The 16,381-nt window shown below is 45.4% G+C and overlaps 1 protein-coding gene across 9 annotated transcripts in view; it reads left to right on the top strand.

Annotated features, from left to right (window-relative positions):
* HIVEP2 (HIVEP zinc finger 2) overlaps nt 1-14,323 on the top strand; it is a 144,492-nt gene extending 130,169 nt beyond the window's left edge. For all 9 annotated transcript variants that reach the window (XM_075146009.1, XM_075146004.1, XM_075146005.1 and 6 more), the window contains 4 exons: nt 134-309; nt 2,942-3,043; nt 3,586-4,496; nt 11,818-14,323. In XM_075146009.1, coding sequence (XP_075002110.1) covers nt 134-309; nt 2,942-3,043; nt 3,586-4,496; nt 11,818-12,636 — 2,008 coding nt within the window. In that variant the 3' untranslated portion in view covers nt 12,637-14,323. The remainder of the gene's footprint in view (nt 1-133; nt 310-2,941; nt 3,044-3,585; nt 4,497-11,817) is intronic.
* Nucleotides 14,324-16,381: the final 2,058 nt, after the last annotated feature.

Raw genomic sequence — 16,381 nt, 5'->3', positions numbered from 1 at the left:
AGCTCCTATGGACTTCTGTGGATTTGTTGTGATGAGATATATACAGGATCAGGATCAGATGCATAGAGGTGATGTTTGTGCATGTATGTGACCTAGAGTCTGTATGATTTAAATGCTTGCTCTCTTCCAACAGGTATAAATCAAATGAGGATTATGTCTATGTCAGAGGTCGTGGCCGAGGAAAGTACATTTGTGAAGAATGTGGAATTCGCTGCAAAAAGCCAAGCATGCTCAAAAAACATATCCGCACTCATACTGATGTTCGGCCTTATGTATGCAAGTTGTGCAATTTTGCCTTCAAAACTAAAGGTACTTGACCCTTTTTGCTGAACTCTTGCCACTTCCCAAACACATCTTGAGCTATTTTGCCATCTGGAATCCAAGCACCCTTTGCAATCATGGAGAGAATTTTCTTCAGAGTAAAATTATTGTGTTTATGTATACAGGACTTCATGAGAGAGGTTTTTCTCTTCTGTTTAATTGATCCAGCGATTTTGTGAGACTCCGAGACTCCTTGAATAGCTTCATTAAGAGCTATAGGCTTTTTGCTGGTCCATCCGTCTGCAGAGAAAATGTAGTAGCATAAGAACCGCCCTTATGAATAATACTTTCTGCCAAAATTGTTACATGGTGCAAATTTTAATTGCAGCAACACTTAAATGCTACCAGGAGAGTACACTTGTTATGACATAATGTAGAAGCAGAGCATCAGCTGCTGAGGAAAACATGCCTTCACGGGCTTTACAGTGGGTCAGTTTCAAGTTTATAAATAATGTATGTCTCCCAGATGGGCCACTCCATCCACTGTGGCATTAATTATGAATAGAGATCTGATAGCTTGTGTTCACATGTATTTATCAGCACAGGAAAAAGCTTCCATTTGTCACCCTGAGGCCATAGATAATGACGTTCTTTGGAATTTGGATTTGCGTTGCAACTATCTCTTAAAAGAAAAAAATCCTTTTCTTTGGTAGCATTTCTTTGTAGCACAGCCCAAACGAGCCTTACATTCTCAGTTTCTTAGCTTCCCTTTGGCAGACAAAGGAAATGGATTCTGGTCCCAGTGCGGTGAACTAACTTGAAGGGGGAGAGAGGAAGCTGACGAAAATTTCTCCCAAGATCCCAGTGCAGCTTCATGGCTGTTTTGAGGATTGAGAATTGTAATAGTTTCCATGACTCCAGCACTTCTTCCTCTGCCAAAGATGGGAATAGCTGATGGATGGTAGTAGACCCATCAACCTAATTTAAGATGAGAACTTTCATGGGGGTGTAGAGACAAAGACAAGGAGCTGCTCGTTCATAGTCCCGATAGACCATCTGGTGAGCTGTTCTCAGATCATTGTTTACATTTGACATTGCTGGAGGAATGGGTCTTGAGGAGGGACTTGAAGGAGGATTGTGGTTTTGCAGCTGTGTTCAGAGAGGACATTCCAGGCAGAAGAGATGGCATGGAAAGAAATGTGAAATTGCTTGCTGAGGCTGGCATTTCTGGCAGAGAAGAAGAAACAGGGAGGAGGTGGTATGCTATTGCACAAGAAGGGCATGAGTAGGAAGAGACTAAGTTAGCCTTCAAAGTACAAGAAGCGTTTAACTGGTGTATTACTGCTTATGAGCAGTTGTCAGCCTCATAACTATTGTTGCTATTTTGCTGAGAACAGTAGGGGACAGACCTTCAGAGGTGCTTAGGTTTTCAGTGTACACCCTGAGCGTTTAGCCATCCAGAGGTATCAGTGGCCAAGTTAGACTTTTCATGCAGTGCACAGGCACAGTAGCGAACTCATACTGAGAAGGGAATTATTTGAACTAGCTGGGACTGAAAGTCAGAGGAGAGGAGCCTGGCTTGTGAGCTTCTAAGCACACCTCCACTATCCAACAGAGTGGTGCAGTGTTCCTGCCCCCAGGTTGCATGTGCCATACGCGCCATCCAGAGACGCTGGTTGGGGTCCCAAAAGCAGCATAGGTACATTCACAGAGTGCTTTCCTTGAGCTAAGAAGGAAAGTATCACTACCGTGTCTTGGTAGTGGGTTGGGTTTGCCTGTGCCATGCCTTCCTGGTTGGGTGTTGCAGATGTGACTGAAGTGGCTAATGGATTAGAGTGGTATTCTTGTTTCTCCAGCTTGTGCTTTGTGCTCAAGATTCTTTGCCATGAAATGTCTCTTGGGGCCAGCCTCAAACCAGTTTTCTTATCTGTTAAAAAACAGACCAAGACAAGCACTCCAGAAAGTCAATAGTCTAGTGTTAGATTGCTCCCTCAGGGGAACGGGAGATCTGATTTCAAATCCCTGCTGTGTCTGGTTCAGATCTGTACTCCAAAGCAGGGAGCTGAACCTGGATTTCCCACATCCCAGGTGAATGCTGTAAGTACAGCTCCTCTCAGTTCAGAGACTGCAGCTAGATGAACTTGCAGAGAGAAGTCTCCCATAAATGTCTTTTTTGTGGGGTACTTCTGCTTCAAAATGCCTCGAACACACTGAACATTTGGAGCCCACATGTGAAGTAAGTGGGAGAGCCCTTGAAAGTGCCACTGTGAAACTAGGAATGTAAGCCCTGAATGGCTGGTGTGCATTGGACTTACTTCGATGTCTGGGCAGTCTGTACATATCGCAAACACTGAGCCCAGGATAGATAACATCCAAAAGCGAGTTTTTTATCTTGCTGGAGTGCCTAAATGTCATGTGGAAAGTTGGAGAGATGCCTATATACCTCTCAGGCCCTGAGTTTATTTGAAATTCTTTTTTTTTTTTTTAAGACATAAAAACTCACTCTCATTAAAACAGGCTCTGAGGGCAGTGGGCTGGATGAGTCAGCCCTGTCTGTTGTGTTTTTTTTTAAAACTAAAAACCCCTATCTGCAGGATAACGGAGTTAAGATACACCAAAACCTGATGTGGAGAGTGATCTTTGCTGTTGTCCGTTAATTAGATTAATCTCTGATCCATAGGAAATCTGACAAAACATATGAAGTCTAAAGCACACATGAAAAAATGCCTGGAGCTTGGAGTATCAATGACATCTGTAGATGATGCTGAAACTGAAGAAGCAGGTATGTCAGAATGATTTAATTTAGTTGGAAATGGCCTCTGGAGTATGCAAATGACTTATTGCACTTTAGCACAGTGGCTGGCATGGGAAAATGTATTAAGAGTATTTGGGGCATTTTTTAATTAAGAGGCATATTTTTAATAAACAGGAAGTATAAAAAATAAATCCGATCCATTTGTCTGAATTACATTTTTTATTAAGATACATGAGGAGGAGCTAGAAATAAAAGTACGACCTGTTGTCATCTGTCTCATACAAAGTTCCCAGTCTTTTCAGTTCAGATGTGAGAGATGGCAACATTTAGCGAAGTTGCAAAGTGGGGTGGGGTGAATTTGCTTTTTATGCTTCCTTTCAAGTATAGAGTTTTAAGGTGGTATTATGAAAAATTATGGTTTGAGACTATGAAGAATGTTTTTATGCAGCCGTCCCAGATGAAGAGCATCCAGCGATGGCAATGGGTGTGCTGGGTGGGGAATGAATATGGCGGAAGGCGTAAGAGGTGGGGTGTGTGCTCACCGTTTTGGCTTGCCATGGCTGTTTCAGAAAACATGGAGGACATGCAGCAGGAGGCAGAGAAGAGTAGCAACCTGGCAGGCCTGTCAGCAGAGCACCAGTTTTCTGATGCGGAGGAGTCAGATGGCGAGGATGGTGACGACAATGACGATGACGATGAAGATGAGGATGATTTTGATGATACTCAGGGAGACTCGACACCAAAAACCAGATCAAGAAGCACCAGCCCGCAGCCCCCTCGGTTCTCCTCCCTGTCGGTGAACTCGGCTGGGACATCGCAGGGGGCTTCCCCCGAGGGCTCCCTTTCTGTGGGACACTCCTCCCTCATCAGTTACTTGGTGACCTTACCTAGCATTCAGGTTACTCAGCTTATAACACCAAGCGACTCCTGTGAAGACTCACAGATGACAGAATATCAGAGGTTTTTCCAGAGCAAGAGTACCGATTCAGAGCCCGATAAAGACAGGTTAGACATACCTAGCTGCATGGATGAGGATTATGTGCTTTCGTTAGACCCCAGTTCATCTCCGAGGGACCTCTCACCTTCCAGTCGACAGTCGTCACCCGGCTACGATTCTTCACCCTATAGAGATAACTCACCAAAGAGGTATTTAATGCCAAAAGGGGATTTGTCACCCAGAAGGCATCTGTCACCCCGAAGAGATATTTCACCCATGAGGCACCTTTCCCCGCGGAAGGAGGCTGTGTTGAGGAGAGAGTTATCGCCAAGACGGGACGTGTCACCAAGACGTCACTTATCGCCAAGGAGACCAATGTCACCAGGAAAAGAATCGTCTGTTCGAAGAGATTTGTCTCCTAGGCGAGAGAGGAGATATATGGCCTCCGTTAGAGCGGCATCTCCCCGGAGGGGCTTATACCATAATCCAGCATTGTCCATGGGTCAATATTTACAGTCTGAATCTATTCCAGTGGGGCATTCAGTAAGTATGAAAGAGTATTTTCACTCCTGTTGTTAAAACCAGTGCTCTTACCTAATGTGTGCATAGTATTTTAAAAAACTTCACAGCTTTATAGAAGAAGGCGGCATAAGCTTTGAGTCTTGGCAGGAAGTCCTGGAACAAATGCAAGAAATTTGGAATAGACAGGGATCAAGTCGAGATGTTGATTCAGTTAGATGCCATAGAGTCAGCCTAAGGGTCAAATCTACACTTGGTACAAGCCTGAGTAGCTGCATTAACTTCAATGAAATTAGGCTGGCTTACATTAACTGCCCGTCTTTATTTGAAAACGGCCCAGGAAGCTTACATGGTGTGTGGGGCTTGTTACAGTGCTGTAAAACCTTTTACCTCCCAGACTGTCAGATGGGATCGAGCCCAGATCAGGTCTTGAGGCCCTGATACTGCAGTATGGTGCCCATCACCGACGTATTGTTTAATGCAATAAAACCACTAAGATAAATGGAACCTGTCGGAAAAGCAGGGTGCCCATCGAAATCAGGATCTATGGCTGGAGTTTAAAGGATATTATCTTGTGATAGGAGCAGGCAGGTGTTTTGCCCTGCAGAAAGGGCCATCACGACTGGCTGTTTCGACAGGGACACAATAGTCTGGGTGAAAATGGAAATATGCAAAACTTGCACAGCTGCTGTCTGTGCTGTTCCCTTTCGGTAAATCATCTCTCAGAAACTGCCGACTTGGCACTTTTGACAGGCCTTAGCATTCACAAAGCACTCTCTCCACAAACAAATTTGGTCTTTAGAGTTAAGGAGTGGCCTCACTATGTATGCATTTATTTATTTATTTAGTATGCTTCCCTCGCCGCATTTGATGTTGCTGCTGCCATCTCGCTGCCTGCCTCGCCAGCCTGTATGTGTGGGTTCAACCCGGGCAAGCTGTGACAGGCTCCGGCTGCCTCAGGGCTCCTGCCTCCCTGCCCTCCTCCCGGCAGGGCTCTCCTCCCCACTTCCCCATTGCCAATCTTCTCGGCTTTTTGCGTAATCTTGTGTGGTTCTTCTCTGTAGGGGAGAAGAATTGAACCCTCAGCTCATAAAATCAGTGTTTCCAGAGCTCTGGGGTGAATTTCTCTGTGGAGCCAGGCTGATGTGTTATCTGCACCTGGGCAAAGCTGGCTGGAGCAGGGATGGACCAAACAGAGCCAGGATGCTGGCAGCCTGGCAGATCCAAAAGTGGTTTCCCAGCTTTTCAGGGGGATAAGGAAAAGCTGCAACATGAGCGGCCACGCGTGTAGGAGAGAGCAACGCAAGTGCTTCTCCCACATCCTAGACATGGCCCCGTGGCCTGGCAAGTTGTTGGGGAGAGCAGCGGAGTGGGGTGGCTGACTAAGCGGTCTTTGGGGAAGGGCATGATGAAACCCTGCTGCACTCTCATAGGGGTGATCACTGCGTAGCTGAGAGAGGATACAAATCCAGCCAGCAGTCCTACTGACAAAGTAAGGAAGCACAAAAAGAGGATGAAGAGCCACCAGTTTAACAGTCATGATGTCTGAGTATCAAATGAAAGGGATTTTATGAGACGCTACAGCTGACATTGTGCAGGGAACCCAAGTCCCTAATGTCCTGCATGAGACACTTCCACTGGCATCCTGTAGTAGAGATTTTGGATGTGTGATGATGCTGGCAAAAGGCTATGTAACAGTCACCCTTGGCCATCTGACAGTTCTTGCTGTAATGTTTGCCTTGTGTGTTATGCACACCTTCCAGCAAGGCGTTTAGCACATTGTAAGGACTCTTTTAGCACCCTTAGCTCCTTCTTTTGGAAAGTCCACTGTGCCAGATGGGCTTTTAACACTTACCTTATTTTTGAGGTAGGATCAGGCATGTGGCAGTGAAAAACCCAATGTAAAAAATCATTTGTCCTACAGAAAGCATTGGTAACTCAGTGGCATGTGTTGAGTGTTTTGAGAGAGAAGCCCAGACCTCAGTGCAGTCACTGGAACCTGAACACAGGCATCACTGGAAGCGGAGCCCAGGCAAATTTAAATGAGGAAATGACACGTGAGGATGATTGCCTGTCTCAGGAAATGACTGCAAGGAAGGAAAGATGGATTCCTCACCTCTTGATGCCTTTCTGGAAGACATTCTTTAGCCAAACAGTAGTTGAGTTTAGGTGAAACACAAGTTATTACACTCAGTGTGTGGGAAGACAAATAACACCTGAGCTTTCTATAAATGAAAGCTGTCAGAGAAGAAAAAGGAATAAAGGCTGTTTTTCACTTTCAGAGAAGTGAAATCCAGCAAATCAGAACATGATTAGCAACTGCATCAGTGATGCAGATGCCAGCTTACACTCCTGCTTCCTCTTTCAGAGCTGCATTGGGTTCCCCGTCCTCGCAGGAATAAGAGTGGTTTTGTGCTTCTGCTGCCTACAGTTCCCAGAAGAGGCCAGTTTTCTTTCTTCTGCACTGAAATGGATGTATTTGCTCTAATCTCTTTGGCCAGTGCTGGTCTAGTTCCCCTTCATGTTGCTTCCCCTTGAATGTTCATGCACTTTGGTGCTCCTCTGCAAAGAGCTTGTAAAGTACTCTGGCATTGAAAAGCACCACATAGAAAGCGATTGAAATTATTTCTTTAGGAAGTGGAAAAGAGCATGGGGAACGTAACTATTTTTGTAGGTTATAAAAAAATACGGAAAAATACACTTTTTTCTTTGGCAGTTAATAACAGGATACACTGTTACAACAGGATACTCTCTCCAAAGTAGCCTAAGGCTCTGATGTTGGTGCACATTTGGCTTTCGCAAGCTAAATGCCCATCTTTAAATTTAAGGGCAGATCCCCATTGCTCTCTAAATACATTTGGGATCTTCTCTTCTGTCAATGCCAGAGGTTTCTGTCCTTTCTGAGGAGGCTGGTGCCGTTATTGAAGGGCTCTGATTCTTCTCCCCAGTCATTTTATGCCAGTCCCGAGAGAAAGAGGAGAGATGGGAAGGCTGCTTTTGTGCACCCTGAGCACATCTCTGTTAGCATTTTAGTTTGGATCAGGCATAGCGTGGCCAGCAGGTCGAGGGAGGTGATTCTGCCCCTCTACTCTGCTCTGGTGGGACCCCACCTGAGTACTGTGTCCAGCTCTGGAGCCCTCAGCACAAGACAGACATGGACCTGTTGGAGTGGGTCCAGAGGAGGCCACAAAAATGATCAGGAACGCCTCTCCTGTGAAGAAAAGCTGAGAGAGTTGGGGTTGTTCAGTCTGGAGAAGAGAAGGCTTCGGGGAGACCTTATTGCGGCCTTTCAGTCCTTAAAGGGGACTTAGAAGAAAGATGGCGGCAAACTTTTTAGCAGGGCCTGTTGTGACAGGACAAGGGGGAATGGTTTTAAACTAGAAGAGGGTAGATTTAGACTAGCTATAAGGAAGACATTTTTTACAGTGAGGGTGGTGAAACACTGGAACAGGTTGCCCAGAGAGGTGGTAGATGCCCCATCCCTGGAAACATTCAAGGTTAGGTTGGACGGGGCTCTGAGCAACCTGATCACATTGAAGATGTCCCTGCCCACAGCAGGGGGGTTGGACTAGATGACCTTTAAAGGTCCCTTCCAACCCGAACTATTCTATTCTATGATTCTATTCTCTACGTCTCTGTTGTCACGTTTACTGTGCTTTGACTCACATTGCAGAGCAGTCTTGGAGTAAGCAACCTGGATTGTTTTCAGATTAAATTAAACCAGAAAATGTGCACCAGGAGTGCAGCAGGTGCACTAAAACTGTGAGTGGGCATTCACATGAGTGAGAAGAGACCACATAGGATTAGTCCAAAGCAACCTTTGCCTCCAACCCCACAACACTTACATTGTGAACATGGGATCCGGCACCAACAGTTTCACTCTGTTCCCACTTGTCCCCCCCCCCCATTTATATATTTCCTAGAGTGGACCAAAGCTTTTGCCTCTTCTTTCAGTCCCAGGGCTAGACACAATGAGACTGTGAATATATCTTGCTGTGAGCCGTACGAACTTGTCCCTAGCAACGGTTTTAGCTTCTGGGAGGTAGTGGATTTTGCTTGTGTTGCTGTTTTGTTGCACCTCTCATTCATTTTGAAGTCTGAAGCCTGTCTCAATGTATTCAGAAGGGCTGAAGGGAGTTAGGCACCTTCTATATCCACTTGAAAGTCGATAGGACTTAAGGTCCTTTGATCATCCCAGATATATGGATATTACATCCCTTCCCAAGCACTCAGTACTTCATCATCTTGAGTGAAATGCATTCCTATACAGAGAGCCAGCATAAAACTTCTAAAGTGCAGGTAAACTGTAAATAGGTCCACTGGTGTATGTGGGCTGCTATGGTGCATTCTTAGTAGGACTGCAAATCAAGCTGATCCTGAAACTGAAGTCCACACAGATTTATAGTCACTTTATTAAGCATCATGTCTTTTAGAAAGCACATCAGTAATATGCTCTGTTATGGAATTTCCCAATAGAGTTCAACATTTTCTGGTTTTTAACTTTAAAAAGCCTCAAGTACATTACGATATGGTAATCAAAGAGATTGTTTTCCACCCGCCATCTTTTTGCGAGCTGTGGTCTGAGGCTGCCAGGAGGATGTCTGTGAAGGGTGCTTGGCTTTGAAATGCGATCTTCCTCTTAATCCCCCATAACCTGTTTTGAGTGATGTACCAGATACAGGGTAAACCGTATCTCATCCCTAAGGCTTTCTGGGGGACCTGTGAAGCTGGATATGGCTTTGCTCGGGTGTGGTGTGGCAGTCTAGCTTTATGACCAGGTCAGAGTACAGAATATTGTCGCTTGGGAAATTATATGTCACCTGGAGTTGGAGGGAAATATGCCAAACTGCAACAAATGAGAATTAATAGGAAACAAACTGGATTCCCACCACCTGACAAAGAGAGGAGCTCATCCCACTGCGCGGGCAGCCACCCATTCTGACTGCACCGCAAAAAGATACCATGACTTTCTGCACTGTGCTCAGTGATGGGATCTAATACTTGCCCTGTCAATAGAATAAAGTCTTTGGATTTTCAGGATGTTTGTTAAAAGAAGGCAGCTCCTCTAACATTCAGTCATTTCCCGTGAATATGTATATATGTGTCTGCTTGTCGGTATGAAAATGCTAGATATTGGTAAAGGAAATAAAAGCAGGGTAAGAGGTGTAAACAGTTATTAATGCCTGTACCCATTTATGTTGGCCGTTTCCAAACTTATCTGCAAGAGCTAGAGAAAGATAATCGGATATGTGCTCAGCCAGGCTTGGAATGCGTCCAGTGGACATGTACACACTGTCACTGTCTGTGTAAAAATTACGCATATGAGACATATAGTGGATGATACTGCTGATCTTGAAGCATGTAGCAGTTTCTATCACGTTAGCCACCTCTATCCGACAAGGACAGACTGTTGCTCTATTCCCTTTTGACACTGTGGCAGGGAACAACATGAAGCCAGTGTCTTTCTCAATTAGACATTTGTGTGTGACTAGGTTTGTTCTTTGACAAGTTTTACTCCTTTTTTTGGTTGCTTTTGCTCTATTTCGCTTAGCCCAAGCTCACTTCAGATGCAATAGTGATAAATGTCATGGCTTAGGAAACAGCCAAGAGGACAGTATGACTGAGAAACGGGTTGACAGACCAAAGATGGAAAAAAAAGGGGAGCAAGCAGCTGTGCAGAGGTGAGGTTGGCGATAGGAAGGACTGACAGGGTAGGTGAACTATGTCTTGTGGCTTGGCAACTGCAGTTTATTCTGTAAATTTTTCCCCATTCAGCAGTATAACATGCTGTCACTGTGCTTTCTTATGACAGTTTCTCTTTTATGAGACTCAAGTGTCTCACTTTCTGAACAGGAAAATTCCCAACATAGATTAGTCTCTGAATAATAACATCTCTTAAGTTCGAATCTGATGATTATGGGTCACCCTTCCTGTCTCAACGTTGATTTACATCGAACAGGACAAAGCATCTGAGCACAGTGAGATCGAGCCTTTAGGTAGCACAGAAACTGAATCTTTAATTGCCCCCTAAACCAGTTCCCTGGGATGGGATCAAGAGGTTGCTTAATGCCTTGAGAGCTAGGATTTCCCAGCAGTGAAGTGCTGCCACTTTAATGCATTGGCATTTAGCAGCGCAGTCCTTGGGATGCCACACCAAGACTGTGGTAGCAGTACAGCTCTGGGGCGATTGATAGGTGTTTGGTCAATTTGCAGAGCAGAGTTGAGCATTTTTGTTCATTTAATTTCCTATGGGAGTCCCTGAGAGTTGTGTGGCCAAATCCCACACACAATTACGAAAATGTCATCCTGCACTTCTGTCATCATTATTCCTCTGGTCAGCAATAAATGATACTTAATCATCAGATGGAGAACAAATTTTAAAAGTTAAGAATGAAAAAAAGCGAAACCCAGAAGCCCAGGGCATATTTAATACTGAGTGGAGATGGAGCTATTCATCCTTCCAAGGCAGGAACTAATGGGAAGGCACTGAAAATGTCAATATTGCGAGGTTGGTTTTTATTAGCTGTTACAAAATCCTTCATTCTTCTCAATCCTATTATGAGTGGGTGAGTCTCCCTGCGACAGAATCATCACTTTCACTCACAGCTAATGCCTGTGCTTTTGTTATTATTTATTGTTTACACTACAGATAGGCCAGAGTGGTGCTCCATTGTCTTAATGACTATAAAAATTTGGGTCTTCATTGCACAGAGGCACTTGAACTTCCATGGAAATACCCGTCCCCTTTCATCAAGGATTGGGTAAAGCTCACGGTGGAGGGTAGGAGGAGCAAGTGCCTTCTCTGGGGCTCCAGAGCAGGATCTTTCATCAGGCAGAAAATACGTACACGCAGTCAGATTTTGCCTGTACTGCCAAGCAGTGGTGGCGAGCAGGGAGCGTTCGGATGTACATTTCTCTGCAACAAAGTCTTGATACCCAGTGTGGGCTGCCAATACCAGCACAGTTTGCGCAGTTTGCCAAAAGAGAGGGTAAGATTTCTCCTGGGGAATGGAACTCTTTCTACCCCAAATTCTCTCCACAGTTTCAGTTGAATATTACACTCTTCACTTCCTGACCTAAATTGCTGCATTGTGTTGCTGAACACTCTTAACTAGCTGCTGCCTTTCACCTCAGAGGCATGAGCCCTGTAGGGCTGAGCTAAGCAAAACCTCCTCTGTTGTTTGGATAAGCAATTAGCGGAGTTTTCCAAATGCTTTGGGATCCATCTGGATGAAAGGTGCTGCGTGAATGGGAGGTTGTGTTAGACAGGAAAGCAGATAGGTGGTTTGGCAGCCGGACAAGAATTTTGTTAGTAGCAGCACTGACATTTCTTTTGTTTTTACAGAGAAGGGGGTTGTCTCAGGGGCCTTACTTCAACGTATACGGAGAAAAAGGAGGTATGGAGCACCACGGACCTAGCCTGTTCCCCGAAGGCCCGAGCGACTACGTCTTCAGTCATCTTCCACTACACTCCCAGCAACAGATCCGAGCACCCATCCCCATGATGCCTATCGGGGGTATCCAGATGGTCCATTCAGTACCGGTGGCCCTTTCAGGTTTACATCCTCCGTCCATTCTGGCCCTGCAGAGGGAGGGCTCTGAGGAGAAGCAAAGAGGAACTGCAGAAATCCTTACAAAAGAATCGTATAGTATTTCTAAGCACCATGAGAAACGTACCTCTCCGCACAGCTTGCACCCCACCGCTCCCTCCAGCGCGCCCTCCTCTCCGTTGCTGTTGCTGACGCAGAGCACGTCAGAGGACAGCCTCGTAGCTACCGAGAGGGAGCAGGAGGAGAACATACAGACTTGTACGAAAGCCATAGCCTCTCTGCGAATCGCCACAGAAGAAGCCGTTCTGCACGGCGCAGAGCAGCTGCAGAGGCCTTCTGAGCCTCACCAGAAACCCTTAGAAAGTGCACATTTTAGCATTAAACACTTTAGTGGATCTGAGCCAGGTCAGACCTGTGCCTCAGCCACCCATCCTGACTTGCACGGTGGTGAACAGGACAGTTTTGGTACATCACAGACTGCGTTAAGCCATCCCACCTTTTACAGCAAGAGCTTTGTGGACGTCCGGCAGTTGGGCTTTCACAGCAGGAGCGACCCCCCATCAAGCACACAGGAAAGAAAAGATCCGTCATCTGGGAAGGGCAAGCCACATTGATCTGAGATGCATGGAGACTTTCACCCACACATTTACCCCACTTTTTTTTTTTCCTAGAGATAGAAGAAGTATTCAACTTTACAGCATGCCTGTTCTAAGTTACAGTAGTTTGCTATTATATATACTTTTGTTATATCAAAAGAATTAGATAAAATAACAAGTCATCATGAGCCTGACCAAAACTAAATTTGAAATTCTTATTGGGTCTGGTACTTTTAAATTGTACAGATGTTTGTGCCTTTTCTTTACTTTGCTTATATTCTTATAAGCATTTTTTTAGCAGTAATTTGTACATATTTTAGAATTTGTGTATCTGCTTTGTAATAAATGTAATTTCTTTCCTTTTTTGGACACTTGGATCTAAATGATGTAAAGCAAAACAGCATCAATATATGTGAGGTTGCACTAAAACATATTTTTATATGATTAAAACTGAACAGCTTTTATGTACAGCTCTGATTCTGTAATACTAATATTTATTTACTTTGTTTCATAAATTGTAAATTTTTTTCTTAATGTTGTGGATTGCTTTTCTATGTGAAGCATGGGATTTACTGTTGCGTAATTAGAACAAAATGTATATTGTAAAACAAGATATTTAAACTAGAGTATCTTATCTTATTCTGCACTTATGCATTAGTTAAAAAAAAAAAAGATAAAGGATGTATCAGTCAGTTCTTAACTCTTGTAATTTTTTTTTGTCTCTTGTTTGCCGGATTGACTATAACTTAAGTGCTGATTGTGATTTTAAACTGATAGTACCGTAAAGCATTAAAGTAAAACAATGTGCTATTGTGAGTTTTTTCAAAGCTTTATAAAACAGTTATAAATATATTAAAAGTATTTGGTCTTATGTGAACATGTTGATCTATATACTCCTTTACAAAGCTATGGGAAGACATTCCACCCCATGTAAATATGTGCATCCCTGGTGCCGTCTGTGTAACCCACCGGGGCCGGCGAGGCTTGCGGCGCCGCCGGGCGCGGAGCCGGGGCACCGCTGGCTGCCGGGAGGCAGAGTCCGGCCGCGGCCCCAGCCGCTCCCCTGCCTCCGGCAGCGGGGTGGCGAGGCCCCTACGGCCACACGGGGCTGGGCGAGGAGCCGGCCCGCCGGCTGGACAAGCGGCGCCCCGCCGAGCCCCGGCAGCCCCCCGCTCGCGAGGGTGACCGTGGGGCCGAGGTCCGGCAGAGGGGCCCGGGCATGCCGGAGAGGGGGTTGGCGCAGGAGGAAGAGGTGTTTCCTTGCACTTGAACGCCGCGGCTGGTGGCTCCCGGCTGCGGCAGCCGGGTCAGCTGCAGGGCAGGCTCCCGTCCCCGCCCCTCCCGTCCCGCGGGCGGAGGAGCGTGGCCCTGCCGGCCACCCCGGCCTCTGCAAGGAGCGGGATTCACGGGCAAGAGAGTGGCAGCCTTCCCGAGCAGGGTCTCCACCTGGGTGAGGTTTGCTCCGGAGGAAAGTCAGGAGGAGCCCGGGCTTGCGTTTGAACACGTGTGGTGGGTTACCACTACCACCAGCAGCATGTGTGTGCGCACACACACACACACACACACAGATGAAAGAAACCAACAACCTGGATTATATTTTGTGCTATTTAGTGGATTATAAATCTGTGAAACCGAGTTTGTATATTGACTTACAATACATTTAAGGAGTGTTCTTTAAAAAGAAATAAATATACAGTTACGTGCATGAGGTGTCTAGTTTTCATGTGTTCTTTGAATTTTCCAAGTTTACTGGCGTTCCAGTATATTGTCAGAACCTTTTATTCCCAAGTGCTGCTTTCCCGTGCAAGGAGCACCCTTAAGAATGTGAGCGGCAGCGAAAAATGTGGATCATCTTTCGGCCTCCTCAGATGTTATCAAACTAGACCAGTTTATGTCTCCAATAATACCATGTGGGGGCAGAACTACGGCTGGAACGTTGTAATTCTAGCATGATCGCATATGACGAGCGTAACACCATAATGGACGGTGGCCACTTCTAACCATTAAAGGTTAGTTTCTCATATCCATTGCAGTGTTCCTACCTTTATTCCAGGTCATTATGGTAAACTTGCCAAGATAAGCGCGTGCCAGAAAACTGGCTCATCTCAGACGGGAGAGAGGAGAAGCAGTATATGTAGTTGGAGGCGAGCAGCTTGTTGGATCATGCTTCCATAAAAAAAGGAGAAGTCAATTATACATTTTAAATAAACAAGCCTTATCTGATAAAAGCCTCTTTCTCTTCCTCCTTGGCTGCATGGCTGTATTGAGAACAAAATGCTGTGCACAATGATCAGCTAATCAGGTAATCATAGGCATTTTATTAGAAGGGAACAAGGCAACCCCCGATGGTGAATGTTCTATTAACATTGCCTTTATAAGCAACCCCCTTACTGTGGGAGTTACCTCTGGCTTGTTTGATTATTTTAATTAATTTGCAGCTGCAATTTACCATCCACCTTTTCAGCCTTGGGGCAATTTTTTTTTTATATAATCATTGAGCAAGTATCACTGAAATGACATGTGATATTTTTGGGTTACACTGGAGCAACCCTAACGAGGTTTCAGGTACTTATAACTTTAATTGTATTTTCTTAATGAGTTATTGTTTATACAATGCCTTGAAAAAAACATATCCTCATACAAGGCCTGGGCATTGACGATGACCACTTTTCATGCTTTGGAAAGGGTGTGGGGGAGGAAGGCAAACACGTCCCGACAAATTTTTCCCAGGCATGAGTAGTTTCTGGAACCAACATAGTGGGTACAGCAACCAGGACTGGGGGCAGGCAATTTCGTAAGCGCTCTGCCCGCTCCCCGGTGCAGCCCGCTCCGAGCTGTCAGCGGTAATGGCGGCGTGGGGCTGCGTTTGTGCCCCGCTGTGCTGAGCTAACACACCGCACCTCCAGCCTGCGGGCTCGGGCTCCACGCTGCGGGAACGCACTGCACGGCCCCCGGCCGGGGCTGTTGGTCTCCCGGCAAGACTGGCGGGGCCCGGGTGTGCTGACAGCCCCTCTAAGGGTGACAGGGAGGGGGTTTCTCCAAAATACTTGATGCGGTGGGTGCACATAGGTCTGATGGGACCGAGAAGGGTAACTCTCAGGTCTCTAATGTAAAAGTTCCGTGTTTTCAAAAGGGATGTAAAGAAGAGATTTAACAGGGCACTCTAGAAAACTGCAGAACCGAATGAGGATTTTTATATGCAGTATGCTATAGAATTTCTAAGTCAGGAATATAATTACCTATTATATTGTTCAAGGAGGTTATAATTTTCTATGAAGATCCATATATCTTTTCTGTAAAGCACAAGGGAAATACAGATGCTCTGGCAAGCTCTCTTTATTCCCTTCTCGCAAAATACTGTCACCAGAGTCATTTCAGGATTTATTTGCGTCAGCAAAACAGAGCGCCTATTGGTCTCATATAACTGCCTGCACAATCCTCTTATGAAGCTTTAGATTCTGACTCAGGATAGTAACTCTGTCGCATGTCAAATACCTTTATGTGGACTTCTCCGCGGCAGGACACATTGCCAGCAGTGCATAAGAATTAGCACCAATAAAGGACATCTTTAGCTATAACAGACCCAAATGAAGTCAGGCTACTTAAGTACAAAAATTTCAATCCAAGAATGCTGCAGTCAGCTCCCGTTTAACCCCAGCGGCACCTAGACTTACAAGGTGCCTCCTTGTTTGAGGCTGTTTCCTTGAGTTCTGCTTTTGGGCATGAGCTGAACTTGTCTCCTTGGAACTGCTTCATGCCTCTT

Source organism: Calonectris borealis, chromosome 3 (genome assembly GCF_964195595.1).
Source record: "Calonectris borealis chromosome 3, bCalBor7.hap1.2, whole genome shotgun sequence".
In the NCBI taxonomy this organism is placed as follows: Eukaryota; Metazoa; Chordata; class Aves; order Procellariiformes; family Procellariidae; genus Calonectris; species Calonectris borealis.
This window is presented reverse-complemented; position numbering and strand designations above follow the sequence as displayed.